Source organism: Lipophrys pholis (genome assembly GCF_963383615.2).
Source record: "Lipophrys pholis genome assembly, chromosome: 17".
NCBI classification, from domain to species: domain Eukaryota; kingdom Metazoa; phylum Chordata; class Actinopteri; order Blenniiformes; family Blenniidae; genus Lipophrys; species Lipophrys pholis.
The window spans coordinates 12606538-12626557 of NC_137643.1; the positions used below are offsets into that span (position 1 = coordinate 12606538).

The following is a 20020-nucleotide window of genomic DNA, read 5'->3' on the forward strand; positions in this document are numbered from 1 at the left end:
TATTGCAAAACACATGAAAGCGTCTGGCAAATCAAAACTGTTTAGTTGTCAAGGATGATTTACACTAAATAAATCAACATTGACATCTGACATCAGATCCTTGTCGCACCAAATTCTTCACGAAGAAGAACGTATTGTGTGACGTACAGAAAAAAGACTATAAAAATAAAGTGATGGGCCTTTATCAGTCACATGTTTCAGATGAAGCTTCTGTCTTTGTTTATTTATGAACATAGAAAATGTAAGTCATGTAACTTCAGCGCAAGACAGGAAGACAATGAAAGACAAATTAGTTAGAGAGAGCCCGGAAAGGAAGAGACGCGGACACCGAAAGAGGATGAGATGGGAATTCATTGCCTTAAAAGCAAATTCGGAGTCTGAGACCAGCTTGATAAGAATCACAAAGCATGTGTGTGAGCGCACACGCAGGCACACACACACACACACACACACAACCTTTACTGAACTTCTTTGGAAAGATTAGCAGATAAAATGTGTTCAATTACAGTTACTGTTCAATTATTGTGTGTGTGTGTGTGTGTGTGTGTGTGTGTGTGTGTGTGTGTGTGTGTGTGTGTGTGTGTGTGTGTGTGTGTGTGTGTGTGTGTGTGTGTGTGTGTGTGTGTGTGTGTGTGTGTGTGTGTGTGTGTGTGTGTGTGTGTGTGTGTGTGTGTGTGTGTGTGTGTGTGAAAGTGCGAGAGAGAAAGCGAACCAGTCAGAGAAGAGCAAGGAGGAGATTCTTTCCACCTATGTGTCATTTCCTCTTTCCCCCTCTCTCTGTGTATTACTTTTTTTTTTTATTCTCTCACCATAATTCTTCTGCAACAAGCCTTTCTATCACCCCCATCGCCTTCGCAGCGAGCAAACCTTTCCTCTATCATTCCTGCTTTTCATGGCACATCTCCCTGCAGCAATACACTCGACAAACTTCCACAAAAGAAACAGATTAGTGCTGTCAGATCGAGGTAAATACAAATATATTATGGTTGCCAAGCTACCCGATAACAAGTCACAGGCTGATCCTATCTGAGTCGAGTGTGATGCGTTACTTGAAGGATCACATCAGTGGCTGCAATGCTTTTTGGGTTTGTTGTTGGGATAATGTAAAGGTCATCGCTAACGTTGACCAAGGCTTCTTAAAGCGGCCCAAACCAACTAACTTTAAGTCTTGTTAGAGACTTTAACATGAGGGTTGTCCAACCTCAAGGTTTACGCTCCCCAGAAGAGGGAGCAAGGTAAATATCAGAACCACCAACTAGATTAACAGGACAGCAAGAGGGGGGGACCTGCTGCAACAAACCCGTGTTTACTTTTCAGACCGTTTAATGGTGTTTTCTTGGGAACCAGCGACATAAAACTGCTCCTTGTCTGTGAAATGTCAGGAAACCTTTTGGAAAAGGCTCGTCACACCTTCCTAAAGCCTCGGGTGCCTTCTGAGACGACGGGTTTTGTTGGAACAACCCTCCGGGCAAAAAGCTAATTCACTTTAAAATGATAGAAAAATGTGACATTTCGATTGAAATTACAGAAAAAAAGATGACTTTAATGTCAATCATCAAAACTGCTCCCATTTATTTTTGCTTCGTTCAGACTACGATTTTCACTTGTCTGATTTTTTTTGTCAATAACAAATAGGAACTCTTTCTGGAGCTGCTGGTCTCTAAAGTAGATTCCCCCCCCCCACCTTATACTGGAAATTTGTCAAGAGTTTATCAATATGAGGCGGAGTTCAAGCACCTAGACCAGAGGTAGCCAAAACAAGTGGCTCTGACTCAACACTGAACCATCCGTCAACCTGAACGCCGAGTGGCTGTGAAACTCCAAGCTGCTAAAGTGTCCTTGAGCAAGACGTCGAACGCCTCACACGTTCCCAGGGGCCATGTTCTCTTGTGGAGGTTGCGATCTAAGGTGGAGGTCGGGGTTGAAAAGAGATTTTTTTTCCCCCGACTGGGGATCAGCGGAGTATCGCAAGAAAAAGCCTGCGAGCTAAAGTCACAAAAGTTCCACGCCTCACCTCACCACAAAACACTCCGGTGGCAAATTATCTGCCTCCCCCTTCTTCTGTCTATGTGGCACTCTTTTTTTTTTTTCTCTCTCTCTCTCACTGCCTCCCTCTTTCTCTCTCCTCCTGTCCTATTATGGACATAGCAACCGCGTCGCTGTCAGGACAACGAAGGATTTGATTCACCGTCCGTTCCCCGTCTCAAAGTGTGTGCGTGTGTGTTAGATAGCAGATAAGAGCCATATATAAACAGCACTTGAAAGCAGAAATGTAAATGTTTGGAAGTCAGTGCAGAACACAGACCATATCAAGATACCAGAGCGAGCGAGAAGGAGAGAGGGAGGCCGATTAAAGCGGAGTTCACACCAGGAGAACTGGCGGGCTGTAGTTGAGACTCAAGTCAGACTCCAGTCATCAATAAGGCTTAGAGGAATGTGGCATCTCAAAGCCGTGCATCCAAAATCCTTAATCTGTTGCTGAATGTAAAGAGATGCACCGCGTTTTGAAAAGACTGACCAGGGTGTATTAGACACCTGCGTAAGCTCGGTCACTCCAGGACTTCAAGTTAAAAGGTATTGTAAGACTTTAGCGATAACTCAGTATTCACAGAGGCTGCCGGCTCTGAAACAGCGTATTCAAGCACCGCTGCTGTTCCCTGGTCAAACAGAAGTCAGTAACGTTCACTTTATTCTCAAGACAGTGAAGGTTCTCCCTTCCTAACATGTTTTTCATTCATAAAAAAAAACAAAAAAAAAAAACAGCATAGCAAAATGTTGACCTCTTTTAGGAAAAATACAACCAACAGCATCAAAATGACAGCTAATCCTCTGTGTAGACAATAACTTGAAAGGCACGAACGGCAATTGTTTTCCCCCCTCAAATGAATTCCAGTGTTCTGTGTACCGAAATGTTAAGCCGTGTGACTGGAAGGTGTTGTTTGGATTGCGAGTCAGTGAGCCAGTTGTGTTGTAAGCCAGTCTGTTCTGTCTTTTTCTGCCGTAAGATATACTTTATGTATATTTCTCAACCTGTTTGACAAAAAAAAAATAAAAAATCCAGAAATTCATATTCATGTAAACATTTGTCTAAATGTCTTACTCGTCGATAACTGACAATAACATTTTGGGAGGCCTGTCGAGCAATAATGTGTGACATTTATAGGTATATGCATTGCAATATTTTACAATTGCATAAAGCAAATCTTACTGAATCCTGTGAAGATCTCACTGCATTTAAAATAGAACTACGCAAACTTTTCACTTCAGAGGCCTATTATCAACTGATCAACTCTGAATAACAATTCAACAATATCCTTTCATCTTTCAATCCTTACCTTCCTCATGATCCTACTTTCAACTGCGGAACCCGAAAAGACTTCTCACATCTTTAGTGTGACAGGGAAACCAGAACTGAAAAAAACCTTGGTTTAAAGGTTTGTTTCATACTTTAAGTTCATCTTCATTATGCTCGCATTACATTCACTAAAATGGATATTAGTTGTAAGCTCCACTTTTTCCCCCAATTCCATCGTCGTCGCCCACCCTCGGCTGGTTTCTGGGAAACCAATGTTTGAGCCGAGATGTGAGTCAAAACGCCAACGCAGAACCAAACCTTAGGTTACCGTTGCATCCCGGCCTCCTGGAATCGCAAATTACCACGAGAGGATGGACCCGGCTCCATGTTTGACTGCTGGGGCTCGTGCTCGTGTACATGCCTCCAAAAACCTGAAGACTTCCTGTTTCTCCTAAATTAGATGAACTTATTAAGTTGAGAAGAAAAAATGAGGCGTGCTTTCTAAGAGTGAAGTGTTTGGTTTTCATACTTGCTAGGTAGTTTTGAGGGAGGGGGGGGGGGGGGGGGGTGCTTTATTCTTTAGCCCAATAAAAAAGCTTAATGTGTTCATCTTTACTTACTCGAAAGAATTTGATTGCGACTGTACATTCTTCCTTGAGAGAGAGCTCACGGTACTGTGTGTTCAGTTGCACGAGTGTGTGTGTAGTGTGTGTGTGCGTGCGTGTGTGTGTGTGTGTGCGTGCGTGCGCAGGCGAGTGAGTGATTGTTAGCAGAAGCTCGTTAACCTCAGAAGTCATTACCACAGCCCCGAGGTTTACGCCAATAAGACAAAATAAACGACAAGCGAAAAACAAAACAGACAAATGAAAAACAAGAGGAGGAAAGAAAGTGATTACTGTAGGAAAAAAAACAAAAAAACATTACAGTGATTATTTTCAGCAATTTGAGAAAACAATCCCACTCCCACTTCCACTCCCAAAATAAGGACAAATTTAAATGATGAAAGTGTGAGGAGGAATCAGTGGAGAGAAGGGGGAAAAAAAGTTAATTGAAGGCAACTGAGAAACAATCATGACATTTAAACACTATATTAGATTCCTAACATAAGCAACGGCGGGGAAAAAAATAGGAAGAGACGGAGACAGAACTGTAATAACAGTGTGTGTGTGTGTGTGTGTGTGTGTGTGTGTGTGTGTGTGTGTGTGTGTGTGTGTAGGAGTGAGAAAGTGAGAGAGAACGGCGTAGAGTTTGACATCATTGCTCCTATGTCGTCTTTTTTCTCAAGACGTTTTTGTTTTCACAGCTTCACTCTGGGCAGCCCAGACTGCTGTACACACCTACACACACACACACACACACACACACACGTACACACACACACACAAACACACATACTTACATATATTCTCATACACACAGACCCCTAAAGGGGCCTTTTTTTCCACATTGGGCCATATGGTGCAGACAGGCGCACGGAAACAATTCTCTAAGAACAACACACACTCAACGCTTAGAAAACCTGCCACATAGCCACACACACACACTCTAACTTGCTCACACACACGAGTATGAACACACACACGCCAGACAGTTAAACCTGTTGAATGAATTGCTGCCTTGTTCAGCAGTGTACTAATGGCAAGGAACCTGCTATGGAGATTACCACACACACACACACACACACACACACACACACACACACACACACACACACACACACACACACACACACACACACACACACACACACACACACACACACACACACACACACACACACACACACACACACACACACACACACACACACACACACACACACACACACACACACACACACACACACACACACACACACACACACACACACAGGCTGAGCATTAAGCATTCTGGGGCATTTATCCATTGGAGAGGCTAGTTATTTTCCTCAGTCTAAAAGTAGGTATTCTACTATATATTCCAACAGGGGCAGTTGTAAATCTACTTGGTTAAGCAGCTGGGGACGATGTCTCCAAAAAGCTGGATGTCTTCAGCACCACAGAGTTGGACTTCTACCAGTCGTGCTGGCTCACATAATGTCTAATATTTTACTTGCTTGGCACTGGAAGCCTGTGCATTTAAATGGCAAATCTATCAACACCTATTGCTGTGTCCATGCTGACCTCCACTGTCAGAGTTAAATATGGGTTCTCAGGATTTTCTCACCAAAAAGAAGAAGAAGAAGAAGGAAAAAAAAAAAGGCAAATCGGGGATTTAGAGTGACTTGAGACAGTCTGTGAAACCACAACAGACCGATTGGTCCCATTGCTGGTCTGGTTGTGGGGTTTGCATGTTTGTTTCCTCTACACTCACTGGATTTTACAGCAAGATTTATTTTTACATTTTAGTCCAACAGTCAGTAAGCATTTCTCATCGTCATTTAATGATAAAATTCTGAAGTAGTGACACAGATGAAACTTGAGTAGCTCTCACCTAATGTTTAACTTCAGTTAACGCGCACACAACTACTTATTAGTTCGATCCTCAGTGCACGGAGGCGACTATTCCAGAGGCGTCAGGTTCGTCTTTCTCTCTGCATCTTGCCGTCACTTAAATGCCTCCAATTTCCTCAGTCGCTCAACCTTTTTGGCTTTATTTTTCTAGCAAACTAGTTAAATCCATTTGCGCTGCCAATCTTCCGATGTCCCTTTATCCTGGTGCCGTCTAAGACACAGCAGGTCCGCCAATATTCTTAACAATATGGAACTTTTCATGTGCTGTTACAGAAAATTGGCTCTGAATGGATTCAGGAGTCTAACTCGACACTGTTTGTTATTTCAGGCAAACTTATCCAAGGGAGTCAAAGCAGCTGACTTTTTTTTTTAGGTCAACTTCTTCATCTCAATGATTTCTTTAGACCAAGTAAATGTCTTCTGTATGACATGATGCAGAAAATGAGAGCATTTTGAATACCGAGTCACCTCGCTGAGAGGAGAAGACACCGTCAATCTGACCTGAAAGAAGCTGTATGCGATGTACAGTTTAAAATAAATAATGTACATTGTTACACATATCTGAAGGATACAGCACCTGACATTACTGTAACAATTACTTTACTCCACAGCTCATAAGGATAATAATAATAAAGACAATGATGACATACAGTATGTTGACACAAACATCTCTTTTGTTCCCGCTGGCTCCATTTTTCTCCCTGTTTATCTTCCACAACAATTTTTGTGCCCGCATTGTTCCACACAACCAGCGATCCCTGGCTACTGGCACCGGCTACACAGTCAAACAAACACAGCAGTCTAGCATGAAAGTCCCTGCATCATGGTGACTGACTCGCTTGCATTTGGCATTTGGTAGGCACCTGGATGTGAGAGGGGAAAAAAAAAACAAAAAAACAAAAAAAACAAACTAACAGTTGGAACTATCTGTAAGCCCCCAGCTACTCTGTTTTTATTGTTCTGGCGAGTTGTCCTGCCGCTGCCAGGCACCCTGGCTGCTTCAGCAGGTTGCGCTGGCTGGCTAGTCGTCGCATCTCCGCTCGCCACTAGCCTGTCGGCTCCCGGCAGCTCCGTCTTTATCGTCCCGGGGAGCGGTGCCGGTGCCGGGGCCGGCCTGGCAGCGCCACTATCGGCGGCAGCCGGGGCCTCTGTCTTTCTTTGATTGCATTTTCTCCGTAGCGGTCTCTGTATACGCGCAGACGACGGTTACAAAAATGTGAGGTAATCCATAAAATGCATTGTGTGTAACGGCGAGCTGGCTGATTTTATCCAAACTTCCCCTGCCATGTCGGGAAATACCAGTGAAAGTTGACGACAGAGTTCCCAAGCATTTCCAGTAAATGCACACTTTTTTTTTTATGACTACCGTATCATTAAAACTAATTAAATATGGAATAAAGATAATTCCTGAATTTAATAAATCGGGACTTAGCTTGCATTTCTGGACCTCAGACGAGGCTGCGACTGAGAGTGATTTGACTTTTCCTTCCAGACACACCGGGAGCAGCATGCAGCTGTATAGTTCACCAGCATATGGATTAAATAAATAGAGTCTGCACAGAGCTTGTTAACACTTGTTCACTTGGCTTCATCACAAGTTTCAGAAACCGAGAAACAAAAACACACACACACGCACGTCTGCGCACACCCAGACAAAAGAGAACACGCGAGATGCGAGCGTACAATCAGGTGTGCCACACGCCAACAGACGTCATTAAAGAGTGCATTTGTCAATTGATTGCGACAGTGAGTGTTAACACATCTGCAAGCCTAATGCCTCAGAAAACATGCGCACAAACATATGGTATGTGGACTGTGGGAAGCGCTTGAGAAGTACTGAGTTGTGTATGTGTCTCTGTATGTTAATGTACATTCACCACACAGTATTTCTGTTACCAGAGCTCACATAAAAAAAGATGGAATCCAATTTGCACATACTCGGCCCACATGGAAAAATTTGTTTTGTAATAATTTGATATTTGAATATAAATATCCAAAGGCTTGATATTTGCATTTCCTCCCTTAGGAATGTGTTACTTGTACACATGTGCTTGCAGTGATTACTTGTAAGTAGTTCAAGTATGGCTGTTTGATGCATGTAAACAAACAAGCAGGGATTCTAATCTTGTGCTGTAATAAAACAACAATAATGAACCACTTCAAGACCACCAGTTTGGCTTTGGTCTCCTTCTGACGACATGACCAGTTGCTATACTAACCTCATTAATGGTTTTTAAAATCCAACCAAACCGACGCAGATGGAGAGAAAGATGAATTTTTGCATGCTTTGAAAACTAGGTTGGGATCATTGCCCCCGCTTTGCCTAGTTACCGTTCTTAATCTGATTAATGGATTCTACCCCAGAAAAGCTGGATAAAAAGAAGTAACCATGAAACCAGCAGCGATAAATCGCTAAACCAACAGCCAGCAAACGAGGGAATCTGGGCTATGTGGAACCTGTGGAGGACATTTGCTGTGGTTGGTAAAAAAAAAAAAAACACAGCTCTCCAGCTTCATGTCACATTTTGGAGATGGGTTAGAATTTAAAAAAAAAAAAAAAAAAAAAAGGATCCATGTTTTGTTTTCCAACTTAACTTACCATGAATACTGAATGTAATTTATGTTTTAGGACAGTACTCCACCTTACAATTTTATATCAAGTCCTCAGCACAGCAAATTAGACAATTAATTGACACAATATGGAAAATGCTCTTGCAAAAATTCATCCTTTCATCAATCCCTCTTTTGCACCCAGTTTATCCAAACTATTCCCACAGAGGGTTGAATCCTATCGACGTTGATATTGTGCTAAAGGCAGGGTGCAGCCCAGACAGGTCTCCGGTTCATCAAAAAGTAAACACAGAGCGAATAAGCATGTCGTTGGACCCTGGAAAGGAAGCTGACAGAAAACGCAAGCAGAAACAGGAAGAACATGCAAATTCAACACACTATGGGCAACTTCCTGGATTGAAATGGACGTTCCTGATTTCAGGCAACCTGAGAGCTGACCGTCTGCCTCACACTAACTAGTAATCACTCTGCATCACAACATGTAACACTGGTGGTGAAGTAGAGACATCAGAGAGCTCCAACACATTCATAGTTCTTTCCTCCAAAAAAGGAACTTACTCAACATCATCCAGTGGACATGATTGAGTCCCCCCACCCGGAACAAACACCCCCAAAGGAAAGATCTTGGACACATGCTGCTGTAATTTGGGCTAGTAAAGAGCCACAGTTAGTGGTGTTGTGGTCGGCTCAGTGGCGCAAGCACCCCAGCGTCTTGGACCAAGGATTTAAAGTATGCATGGGTCAAAGAAACATCTATTATCATGAATTGGACTTGACTTTCACAACGAATGATGCCAAAGTGGAACTGTGTGGGTGGAGTTTATTTTACTACTGGTCTAAACGTCCCAACGGAGAGTCAGGAGTGAGAATCTGGCCTTGTTCCTGCTTTACTGGTGGGCGGCTGTGGCTCAGTGTGTCGAGTGGGACATCTTCTACAACTTTGACAACTGTTGATGGATCAATCTCTTCATCTCGCACGTGTTGACATGACAAAACACTGAGCCTCATGCTGCTCCCAATGCGATCGACCACCCATTGGTGTGTGTGAGTGTGTGTGTGTGTGTGTGTGTGTGTGTGTGTGTGTGTGTGTGTGTGTGTGTGTGTGTGTGTGTGTGTGTGTGTGTGTGTGTGTGTGTGTCTGTGTCTATGTGTGTGACAGTGTAAAACAGCTTTGAAATTGCTGAAGCAGTGAAATGTGCTCAATGAATGGAGTCCATTTACCATTTATTTTCTATTTCCAAAACATTTGTGGTATTTCAGTAACTCAAGTTTGGACAGGTGAGAGAACAACCACCATTCAATCTTTATCTCGACGAAACACTTTTGAACTAATTGCATACATTATTAATTTATACATTTTAACAATATATTAGGCACAATGCAATCAATTACCAGCTAAACAGGTGACCATGTCCCAGAATCCCAGAATCTATCCCCAGCCACATTTAATTCCATTTACAGGATGAATCCAAATGCAAGTGGACAGTTAATCAAGTTTAAAGAAAACCTTATACAAAACGTGATATACACATCTGTCACACTGATCTTTGATTGATTCTGTGACCTTTAAACTAGTCCATCATTAACACACTGACAAATTAAGTCATTAATGCCCATGACAGCCAATGACACTACCTTTATTAATCTCTGTCTGCATAATTAATTAGAATTAATGGTAATTAATTGTTGTTTGCAATTTCGGGGACAAAGACAAAGAGCTGTTGCGTGCATGTATGTGTGCGTGCATGTAGGCAGGTGAAAGGCTGAACGGCCGGCGTGTAGAATAATGAATGGATACGTCTTGTTGTCCTCGCCACACAAATACATGCACTGAAAGAATAACAAAGAAATGTGTGTTTGTAGGTTTGTGTGTGGGAACTCGCTGCGAGTACACCCTGCTGTAAAAGCTGCGAAGGGATGAGATCATCGTCACACAATAAGCTCCTGTGTGACCCATTTCATGCAAATGGGTCAACAGGTAGTTTACATTCAGCCGTTCACACATTTTCTGACAAACTCGGCTGCAGTGTGACTTTTAGTGCGCGGGGAAGTGACACGTGGAGACGGAGAGCGAGGGGACACAAAGACACAAAGGGAGAGGGAAAGATCTGGTGACAGACGAGGGGAAGGAACACATGGGGGACTCTGTCTCAGAGGAGCGAAACTCATTTGCAGGCTACAACATCACAGACCCAAACTTCTGAACGTCTTAGTGATGTGCTTATTTGCGTGCGCCGTGTGTCTGGGTGTAGCTTGAGAGTCAAACTGTCTGAATTGTTTCGTCTCAACGTTCCGTAGTTTTCTAAAAGTTAAAAATAAAGTATCAAATCTGACTCACACTAACACATCAAAGGGTAAGTGCTCCCACAAATCCCACGCGCGCACACACAAACACACACAAGTCTGCATCCAAAAACATTCGTAAAGTTGAAGGCCTGCAAACATGCATTCAATCTGGTACGTACTGATTATGTACGTTTGTGAAAACACATTAAGCTTCGCTTTAAATGTAGAAAATGAGATCGCACAGGACCAATGTGATACCATGGAGTGATTACACACAGACACGGAGTCAATTAACCTCCACTGGCATTTAGAGCAAGGAAAACATTTGTTTCCAACATAGTATTTATCGACGCGGTCAGTTTTTTTCTTTGAGAAGATCCTAAGAACAAAGAGTTTTTTTTAATGAGTCTTATTGAAGTTTTGATAGAAGCACAAAACAGAAAGGATGCAACAACGTTTCGGCCGAGACACAATGTCTTAGTCATTCAGATATAGTAACCTTCACTGAGAGGCAGATTTCACACGTTAACAACTGCGGGGGAAAAAAAGAGATTAGGTAGGAAAAACAATTAGAGAGCGGAAAAAGAGAGCGAGAGCAGGGTGCTACATGCAAGCATACATAATAAGAGTTGCAACTGTGTATGCATGGACATTCAAAATGGGATTATGAACAGGCGTACACTCTAAACCGCAAAAAAAGCAGTTTAGCGTCATTACTTTCCTACTAATCAGAAACGTATAATCTGTATAGCTGTATGCGTGACATGTTTCCATTCACCAGGCCTTTCTGGGTTTAAATGGCACATGTAAATGCACATGGAGAGTTTGACACAGGGCTTCAAACTGACAAAGACTAATACTGACATCACTTTAATTATAACATACACAAACTGCTGCAGCTCTGCACAAACACTCACAAAATTACCTCAACTGTATATATTTGCGGTGCATTCTTGAGTGCAGAGGAAACAGTGACCTGATCAATCCGACAGTGATACGCCTCAAACAAATTAATCCCGGAGTCGCTCAAAATAAATATGAGTCTTTAGTTAAGACATGCACAGAGATCTGAAATTGTGTGATCATCCTGCAAACAAAAACTCGCCATCGCCGATCTACGTAGCAGGTTGGGAACTTTGCTCACATTCGTAATACTGGTAGTTATGGTTGTTGATATCCCAGTCCTGAAGAGATGGATTCGAAGTTTGGAACTGAATTTATAGCAACTATGGGCAACTGGGCCACATTTCCCAACCCTATATCCATTCTTCGTAACTCAAAAGCCAATTGTGGCACAAGAAAGGGGAAGAGAAAGGTCATTTTAGCCACGTTTGGTCCCGATATCAATTGTAATTACTGATGAATTTCTATATTTCTGATTAATTAGCAGTGATGATATGATCAATTCAATCTGGTCAGAATTTCTTTTGATTAAATTAGTCACCATCATTGTCATATATTGTCATAAATGGGCTTGCACACAAATTGGCCCCACAAACGTGACGGTGACATTTTTGTGAGCCTCTCACAGACCAAAGCAGCACATTCGGAAATTTCATAAAATTGCCATGTTGAATGTGAACGGTTATATCATAATGTTTCAGCAAGCAAGACATTTCTGGTAGTGATTACTTACATTTTTTTATTAAATTTTTTTTTCAAGAACATGTAATCCTGCCCACCAATCAAACTGCTGAGCAAGTTGCAAACTTTATTGAGTGTAAGGAACTAATGAGCTAATGAGGTTTATTTTTCTGGAACGTATCGGGAGTGGGCTTCACCGAGGAGCACGTAGTGGCTGGGCGCGAGTCCACTGCCCTGCTGTATAATGTCAAAGACACTTTCCCAAATGTGACTGATATTCATTCAATCAGAACAATGTCCCAACAGTTCTCCACCTCCACAGGCAGCTCGCAGCTCAAACTTCCAAGACCACAGCATATGGACAGCGTTTCCAGGGAACGCGCGGCCACTTCCCCAAACACTGACGACAAAGAGCAGTTTTAATAATACTTTGTCGCTCTGCAAAAACAACATTTTACTGGCGGTCGATTGGCAAACTATACCCTGCTGCCACTGAGGGTGAAGGCAGTCCCATTAACCCACCAAGATCCATAAACTGGTCGAGCTTTTGTACACAAATGCCTGTCAACAGCTTTATTCTTTTATACTAAGAAATGTTGCAAACAGTCTTGTGCGTCTTTGGGGAGACTAAACAAAATTATGACTCACTGAGCGAAAAGGAAAAACAAACGCACGTAAACACACTCGTACAAAAATGCACACACAAGATGCAGACACTACAAATATAAGCGCTCTAATTCTGCAGGTCACGTGTAGAAATGGTTTTAATAATATCAAAAAAAAAATTATATATATGAAAACTAAACATATGGAAGAATGCTTTAAAAAATTGACATATAAACATTATTCATATCAAGGTGAAAGCACAATGACGTACTGATGGAGAATAATAATGAACATAGAGTCTTATTATTATTATTGAATCTATTCAGTCTAATAAAACGGCCTCTTCAATTTGTAAATTACCTTCGTAGAAAAGTCCACTATATATGACAGCAGCTCTCAGGAAAGTATAGAGGGATGCAATTCATGCAGATATAATCTACACTACTTTATACTCTGAAAACATCAATAAAAGTCATGAGTATTTGATTGGGACATGGAGGTAATAATACAGAAACAAAGGCGGCCTTACCTCTGCTGATCATCAGGTTATAAAAACATCATGACTGACTCCTGGTTTTGGCATCAGCTCTGTGGAAGGGGCTCGCCACACAGCCCGCGTCGCACCGGTCCGTCCAGCCGCGCAGTCCGGCTTACTGGCCCTCTGTACTCCACAAGGTGAGGCAAAGCAGAACCCAGGATGCCGGATCCGTGTTAGTATCCCTCCATGTCTCTAGCAGGCCCACGCTGCTCCTCGCAGGTCCGTGAAACAAAAAGCTCTCAGCTCGCTCGACTTCTGTTCAGCAAAGGTCTTCAGCAAGAAGTCCCATCAAGCTCCCTCCGGTCCGGGGCCGTCGCTCCTCTTATGCTTACCAGCTGGGCAGAACAGCTTTGAGTTTGATCAAGTGTGTTGTAGATCCGTGTAAGTACTATTAGGCGACTGCCGGACTTGCTGTCCTGTTTTTTTTTTTTTTCCCCTGGTATGTATATATACTCAGTTAGGGTTTAGGTCCTCAGTCATGGATGTCAGAGTCCACGATCACGGTAACAATCTGGAAAATGGCAGAAAGACAAATTACGTTAGAAATGAGGCCATTTACTGGAACCTATTGGAGACAGACTTCAGGCTTTTTGTTCATATTTTTTTGCATTTAGAGAAAGCAGCTTTGTCTTCACCGTAGACGTCCACATTGACTGAATGATCAAAGGTGCACAATGAAAAAAGATATGAACGCTCTGCTGAGGCTCAAGACCGTCTGTAATTGTACCAATAGTATTCTATCACCACATTTGACAGCTGGCATAACTTTCAACATGTGAAAGTTGTTACAAAGCATTTGCTCTTTGCTCAATATCAAAAATTGGGGAAAAACATAAATCTTTTCCCAAATTAAAAAAAAAAAAAAACCCTGAAGGGCTCACTGGTTTTTTAAAAAACTTTACAATTAAAAAATCATGATCCATCGTCTTCTTGGATTTTTTTTTTTTTTTCATGAGCACTACAGAAGTGGGGAAAAATCCAACAAGCAGTTTGGTGATTGCGTCAGGTAAGGTAAAAATTAATGTGTTAAGAAAAGCATGCTGATTTGTAACAAAGAACCCACCAGTGATAAGCATGGCAAATTAAATTAAATGAGCAAGCCCTCAGCCTGCGGTAGCATCCTGTGGTAACACAATCCAGCTCCTCACTTCTCTTTATTCTCCGTCTTCAAGTATTACTCGCTCAATTTCAATATTGATTGCTTAATGAATCAGAACAAGGCAATCATCATTTCCAGGAATTAATATAATAAATTGTCACATATCAAAAGCCCTGTTGGCTGTGACCACTTACGACTTTTTTTTTTTTTTATTCTGTAACTCCAGTGTTAAAAGTCAGACTCTCCCGTTCTCAGTTCCCCCTTTTGTTGCCCCAACCACAAAAGTCACCCCACCCTCCCTGTCTGTACCACTCATCTCTCTCTCTCTCTCTCTCTCTCTCTCTCTCTCTCTCTCTCCGGTTCTGCCACCTCTTTCCTTCCATCCTGACTCTCTCTCCCTCTTACCACAAATCTAAATCTGAGGCTGTATTTATCCTAAGCCAGTTTCCTTGGGTCAGGCTTGGCTGCTGTGTGCACATGTAGGTGTGTGCAACAGGATAAAACACAAGTCTGAAGTCTCCAAACATCCTCACATGCACAAGAGTCTGCTCCCTGAAGCCTGAACATGATTAAATAAGCATTGCGACAAGAAGGCTGAATGAGATGTGGGAGGAGGTTTTCTTTTTTAAACACCAGGATACCTGTTGAGTGGTATACCTGATTCACTGTGGCCCTGACCACTTCCACGTGTCGGTCCGACAGTGTTTGCACTATAGATAGAAAATTAACACACCAGATCCAGAGTGGGTCATTATCTGAAAAGGGATATGTGCTAGTTTAAAAGAAAAAAAAAAAAAAAAAAACTGAAAGAAAATAACAGCTGGCCTGAAAAGCTCAGCACATTATAAGTCATTACTGTGAGTCATTTTAAAGACCCTCCCATCTAAAAACAGATATGTTTCTGAATATAAAAACATGTTTATTTTATATTCAAAAAATATCAAAACTGATGTTGGTATCTTGGTGTGGAAACCCATTTACGCACATAAAACAAAAAGGACAATTGAACGCAAAGATTATCCTCTTGCACTCACTCGCATGCAGGTATTACATGATTGACTACTTAATATCATTTCCCTTTAGGAGAGTTCTTCCTCCAAGTAAAAGAAAACTCCTTGTACTCACAATAGCTAACAAAGTGGAGAAAAGTATTCTTTATTAAAGAGAGTTCGACTCTAAATATATATTTTTTTCCAGTGGAAGGCTGACTCAGACCACATTCTGCTTACTCATTTACGCAACGTGTTTTTCTTTTCTTTTTTTTTTAACTTCGTTTTGTCTTTATTCTTCAGGAGGTTTTTTTTCCCTCCTTCACTAATGTAACTCCTGCTTCCACGTCTCACGTCAATCAATTCCAAACGCTCTCCGTTTCCTTTCCATGCCTCTGTCTTTCCCATCAATCCATCATTGAGCTCTCTGTCAAATTTCTGTGATTCCTCTGTCTGTTTTTCCAACTGTCATTGTGGCTGACCCCCCCCCATGCACACACACACACACTCCACCCCCACCCAGACAACTTCCCCACCACCACCCTCTGCGCTCTGACCCCCCCGCGTCCACAAATGTATGTGTGTGTGTGGTCCGGTCCGACTATAGACCGTTACATTGTCCCAGACAGGTTGGACTGCACCACTAGCCAGCAGATGGGGGGGGAGGTAGAGGAGGAGGAGGAGGAGGAGAGGGAGGAGGAGCACCCTGGGTGAGGCTGGAGAGCGGAGGGGGGGGGGTTCCTAGGGAATGTTTGTTTTTCTGTTTCCAATTTGGTCCAGCCCGAGGAACTCCACACTCCGCTCTGTCTCAAACACACCATTCATGACGGCCTGACGTACATGATTACACACAAATACCCACTCACACCCACTCTCTGCTCACTCGCTCGCGCGCACACACACACACACCCACACACATTAAGCTGCCTAACTGCTTCTAAGGAAGTACAAACACACATACAGGAAGCATGTGCACACTGACAGCTACACACACATATTACTCAAATACATATTCAATCATCTTTACCATAGAACACAGACCCCCAAATGTATCTTTGTTCCCATCTTTTATTGTTTTCCGATTTGTTATTGCTAATGCCGGTTCAAATGACATGGTGGTCAAACTAATTACGCTTGTTTCTTCCTCGTCTTTCAATGATTTGTTTTCCCCCCTCTTCTGTCCCCAAGAAAATGATTGTCTTTGAAAAGCCTTTTTGATGTGACTTACTGGCTTTTTTCTATTTTTTTTAAGAACTTATGTAGACACAGTTTAGCTCCATGTTCCACCAATTAGAGCACAGAGAGCACATTGTTTCGTATTCAACTCAAGCCTTCCATCTGAAATAGATTATTTAGTCAGTTTTGATGTTTGGGTTTTCCAATGCGTCGCTGATCCTACGCAGTGCGAAGAAATCCTGGATCAATACAAGAAAAGAGACAGTTTGGGTTACGTTACAAGTCGTGGAGTCAGCAGTTTCGCACCACATTTAATCACTGACTTACAAAACGCACAAAAAAAAAAACCCTTTTCATTCACACAGTGCATGTTGAAATAATCGGTTCGGCTTGTTTGACTGTCTTTGAATTCCACAAAACATTTTGTGTAAAAGTTGAAAAGCATTTACAACGACCGATAACGTCAAGGTTTTCTGAAAATACTGAATGTTTTGTTTCAGTACATCAATAAAAACTTCTTCGGAGCACATAATTCCAGAAAAGACATCCCAACATCTGAGATTTATTTACTTTTCTGGACTTCAAAAAACACTAAAAAGATAATATCAATACATATGATCCTATCTACAGCTTAACATTAAAGTTATAGTCAAACGGATTACTTCATTTTAATTGCTTTGAAGGACGGGGCTGTACATTAGTGCAGTAGTAGAAGGACCCTTTCCTCGGAGGGATATCATCCCCAGTCCAGGCAGAGTTTGCACTTTCTCCCTGTGCGTGTGTGGGTTTTCATCTGGTGCTCAAGTTCTCACCCACAATCGTGCTTTTTAAGATTTCCTGGTGAGCCTAATAGCATGTAGGTGTGTCTGTGGTGGTCCGTCCCTGTGTGTTTGCCCTGCATGGCGACCCGTCCAATGGTCTGCACCCAGTGGTGTAGCAAGTCAGGATATAGATGGGTGGGATATTCAAAGCACAATTTTCAAACAACATTCCCCAGCTTTTATGGAGTTGTCGAGTTCAGAACTGACATTTGCTTAAAAAAATAGAAGCTATTCTCACATTAATCCAGTGATCATAATATAGATCAGTCAAGATGAAACATGTTCCATCGAGGCCGGAGCACTGACTTAAGTTATTGAGCGACAAATATCACAAGGCAGTTTTTTTGTTGTTGTTTTTTTTGTTTGTTTGTTTAAACGTACCGATGAACGAGGCGGATGAGGAAACAAAGTATTTTAGTCTTTTGCAAGAAAATACTTATTTGACGTTTTCCAGCAGAAGACAAGTCAGACAAATTGGACCCCCACTATGACTAGTTGGACAGCAGCTGACATTACCTGCTGGTGTCCATATCAAAACAGCAACACAGAGGATTTGTCACTATTTCTCATGAAGTTTCAAAAAACTATTGACTGAAACACACAACTGAAAGGAAAGTGCAGTCCGAATGAAAAGCCCTCAAATAAAAGATTCTACAGCAACTGTTTCGGCTGTTTTTCGTTAATGGATGTGTGTTGTAGAAGCCAGATCAGCACATTTATGGCTCAAACCATCAATATTTAGAAGTCTACGATCAGGGGGAGGCCTTGCTCCCACTGGCCTGAGCCCACAGCGACCCGGAGCCTTCAACTACGTCCCTGCATGGGAAGAGTCCAAGATTCAACTGCATTAGGTTCTTTGCTTTTAACACAATTCAGCTGTAATTGCTCACAAAATGGTAAGCAATTCCTTTTGTAGAATATGAGAACTCATTTTAAAGATCACTTTTGGCAGAATAAAAATATACCCATCTCTATACACGATCTGATCTTTTACAAAACACCTTTTTTTCCACATTTTACCAACAAGACATAAAAATAAGAAACTCACAACATCACTGAGTTTTGAATATGAAAGGCAGAGAAAGTTACTTGTACATTGGTGAAGAGACACAATGGAAGCAGATAGCAACACTTTTATGATGCTTGTTATGGGACAAAACGTACCCGTGCAAATCATCAAACAACCCAGAACAACCGGATCTTTAAGCTATTTTGATTGAAGCAGAAGGGAGTGGTCTGCCCATTCATGACGACAAGCAACGCCCAAAGATCTTTGCCCCGACACAAACGCACGTGAATGCGAGTGACACAGATACCTTTTCTGTCATAAATAGGTTTGTCGAGACCTAAATAAACAAAGCGAGACATGGTACTGATGCACGTCTTCCCGCGGGGTGTGAATATAGGCTTTACATTGGGAGAGATGTGAAGGACGGGGCATGGTTCGCAGCAGCCACTTTTGTGTAAAAGTGGTCAGTGGTTTTCTGAAGACATTCTCTTCATCTTTTTCAGACTATTTTAAGCCTTTTTTATTTTCAAAAGTCAGTGGTATAACAGACGCCAAGGCCAAAGAGCCAGATTGGCATGCGACAACTTTTGAGATGATTTGTCTTTAATTTACATTAAAGTTAAATGTTTATGCTGTAATGTGTTTACTAAAGTATAGACTACGGTGTGCATGAGTGGCTTAGAGACTGTGAACTAAAATGATTTACATTTTTTTAATTGCTTATTAGTTATATGTCAGAAAACAAGAGAAGGGAAAACTCATGGACGGCGTTAATGTCCCACCTTGATGTACGATAGTAGCAGGAAACCAGGAGCTGCATAAATCAACATGGGACTGTTGATTCTGACCTTGCTCTCCACAGCTAAGGCTCCCATACATCAAAAATAATGGAGAACAAACTGTGCTTCAGTGGTAGTTGTAGGCGTAATGGAAGGAACTAGTAGCTGCATAAATCAACATGTTGATTGTTGACTCTAGCTTCGCTGTCTTTTCCCCCCCAAAAAATACGGAAAACAAACTGCTGCTCTGCCAGAAATACACACACACACACACACAAACACACACACTGCCAGCCTGCACAAGTCTGCCAGATATTTGATGATTTTACACATGCACACGTGTGCGCGTGTGTACGTATGTCGTGATTCGGTTTGCCTCTGTAAGCTCAAACATTACGTCAGTCGCACACATCCTCAGACTAAAAGAGGCCGACACACTCACTAGCTGCACAACGCAACTTTCTCTTATGTACACAAGCACACGCACAATTTCCACTCCTGGAGAATCGGACGTTTCCTGCAAGCAACCGGCCCGACAGGAAAAATGTCTGGACAAACTTAAGACACACGCGCGCACACACACACACGCACACACGCACACACACACACAACGGAACATTTTCAACCCACAATGTTGACATTATATTCCTTTCCAGAGCCTTTCTATCTGCACGCTGGCCAAGTGAAGCAGCAACCCCCCCCCCCCCTTCCATCTCTTAAATACTATCGGGAAGCAAGGCCGGGAGGTTTTGGGCCCCCCTCGTGATGTCAACGC

The 20020-nt window shown here is 42.2% G+C and overlaps 1 protein-coding gene across 2 annotated transcripts in view; it reads right to left on the minus strand.

Annotated features, from left to right (window-relative positions):
• trps1 (trichorhinophalangeal syndrome I) overlaps positions 1 to 20020 on the minus strand; it is a 118637-nt gene that overhangs the window by 86327 nt on the left and 12290 nt on the right. For both annotated transcript variants that reach the window (XM_080484248.1, XM_080484249.1), the window contains exon 2: positions 13364 to 13883. In XM_080484248.1, the coding sequence (XP_080340374.1) occupies positions 13364 to 13376 (13 nt within the window). In that variant the 5' untranslated portion in view covers positions 13377 to 13883. The remainder of the gene's footprint in view (positions 1 to 13363; positions 13884 to 20020) is intronic.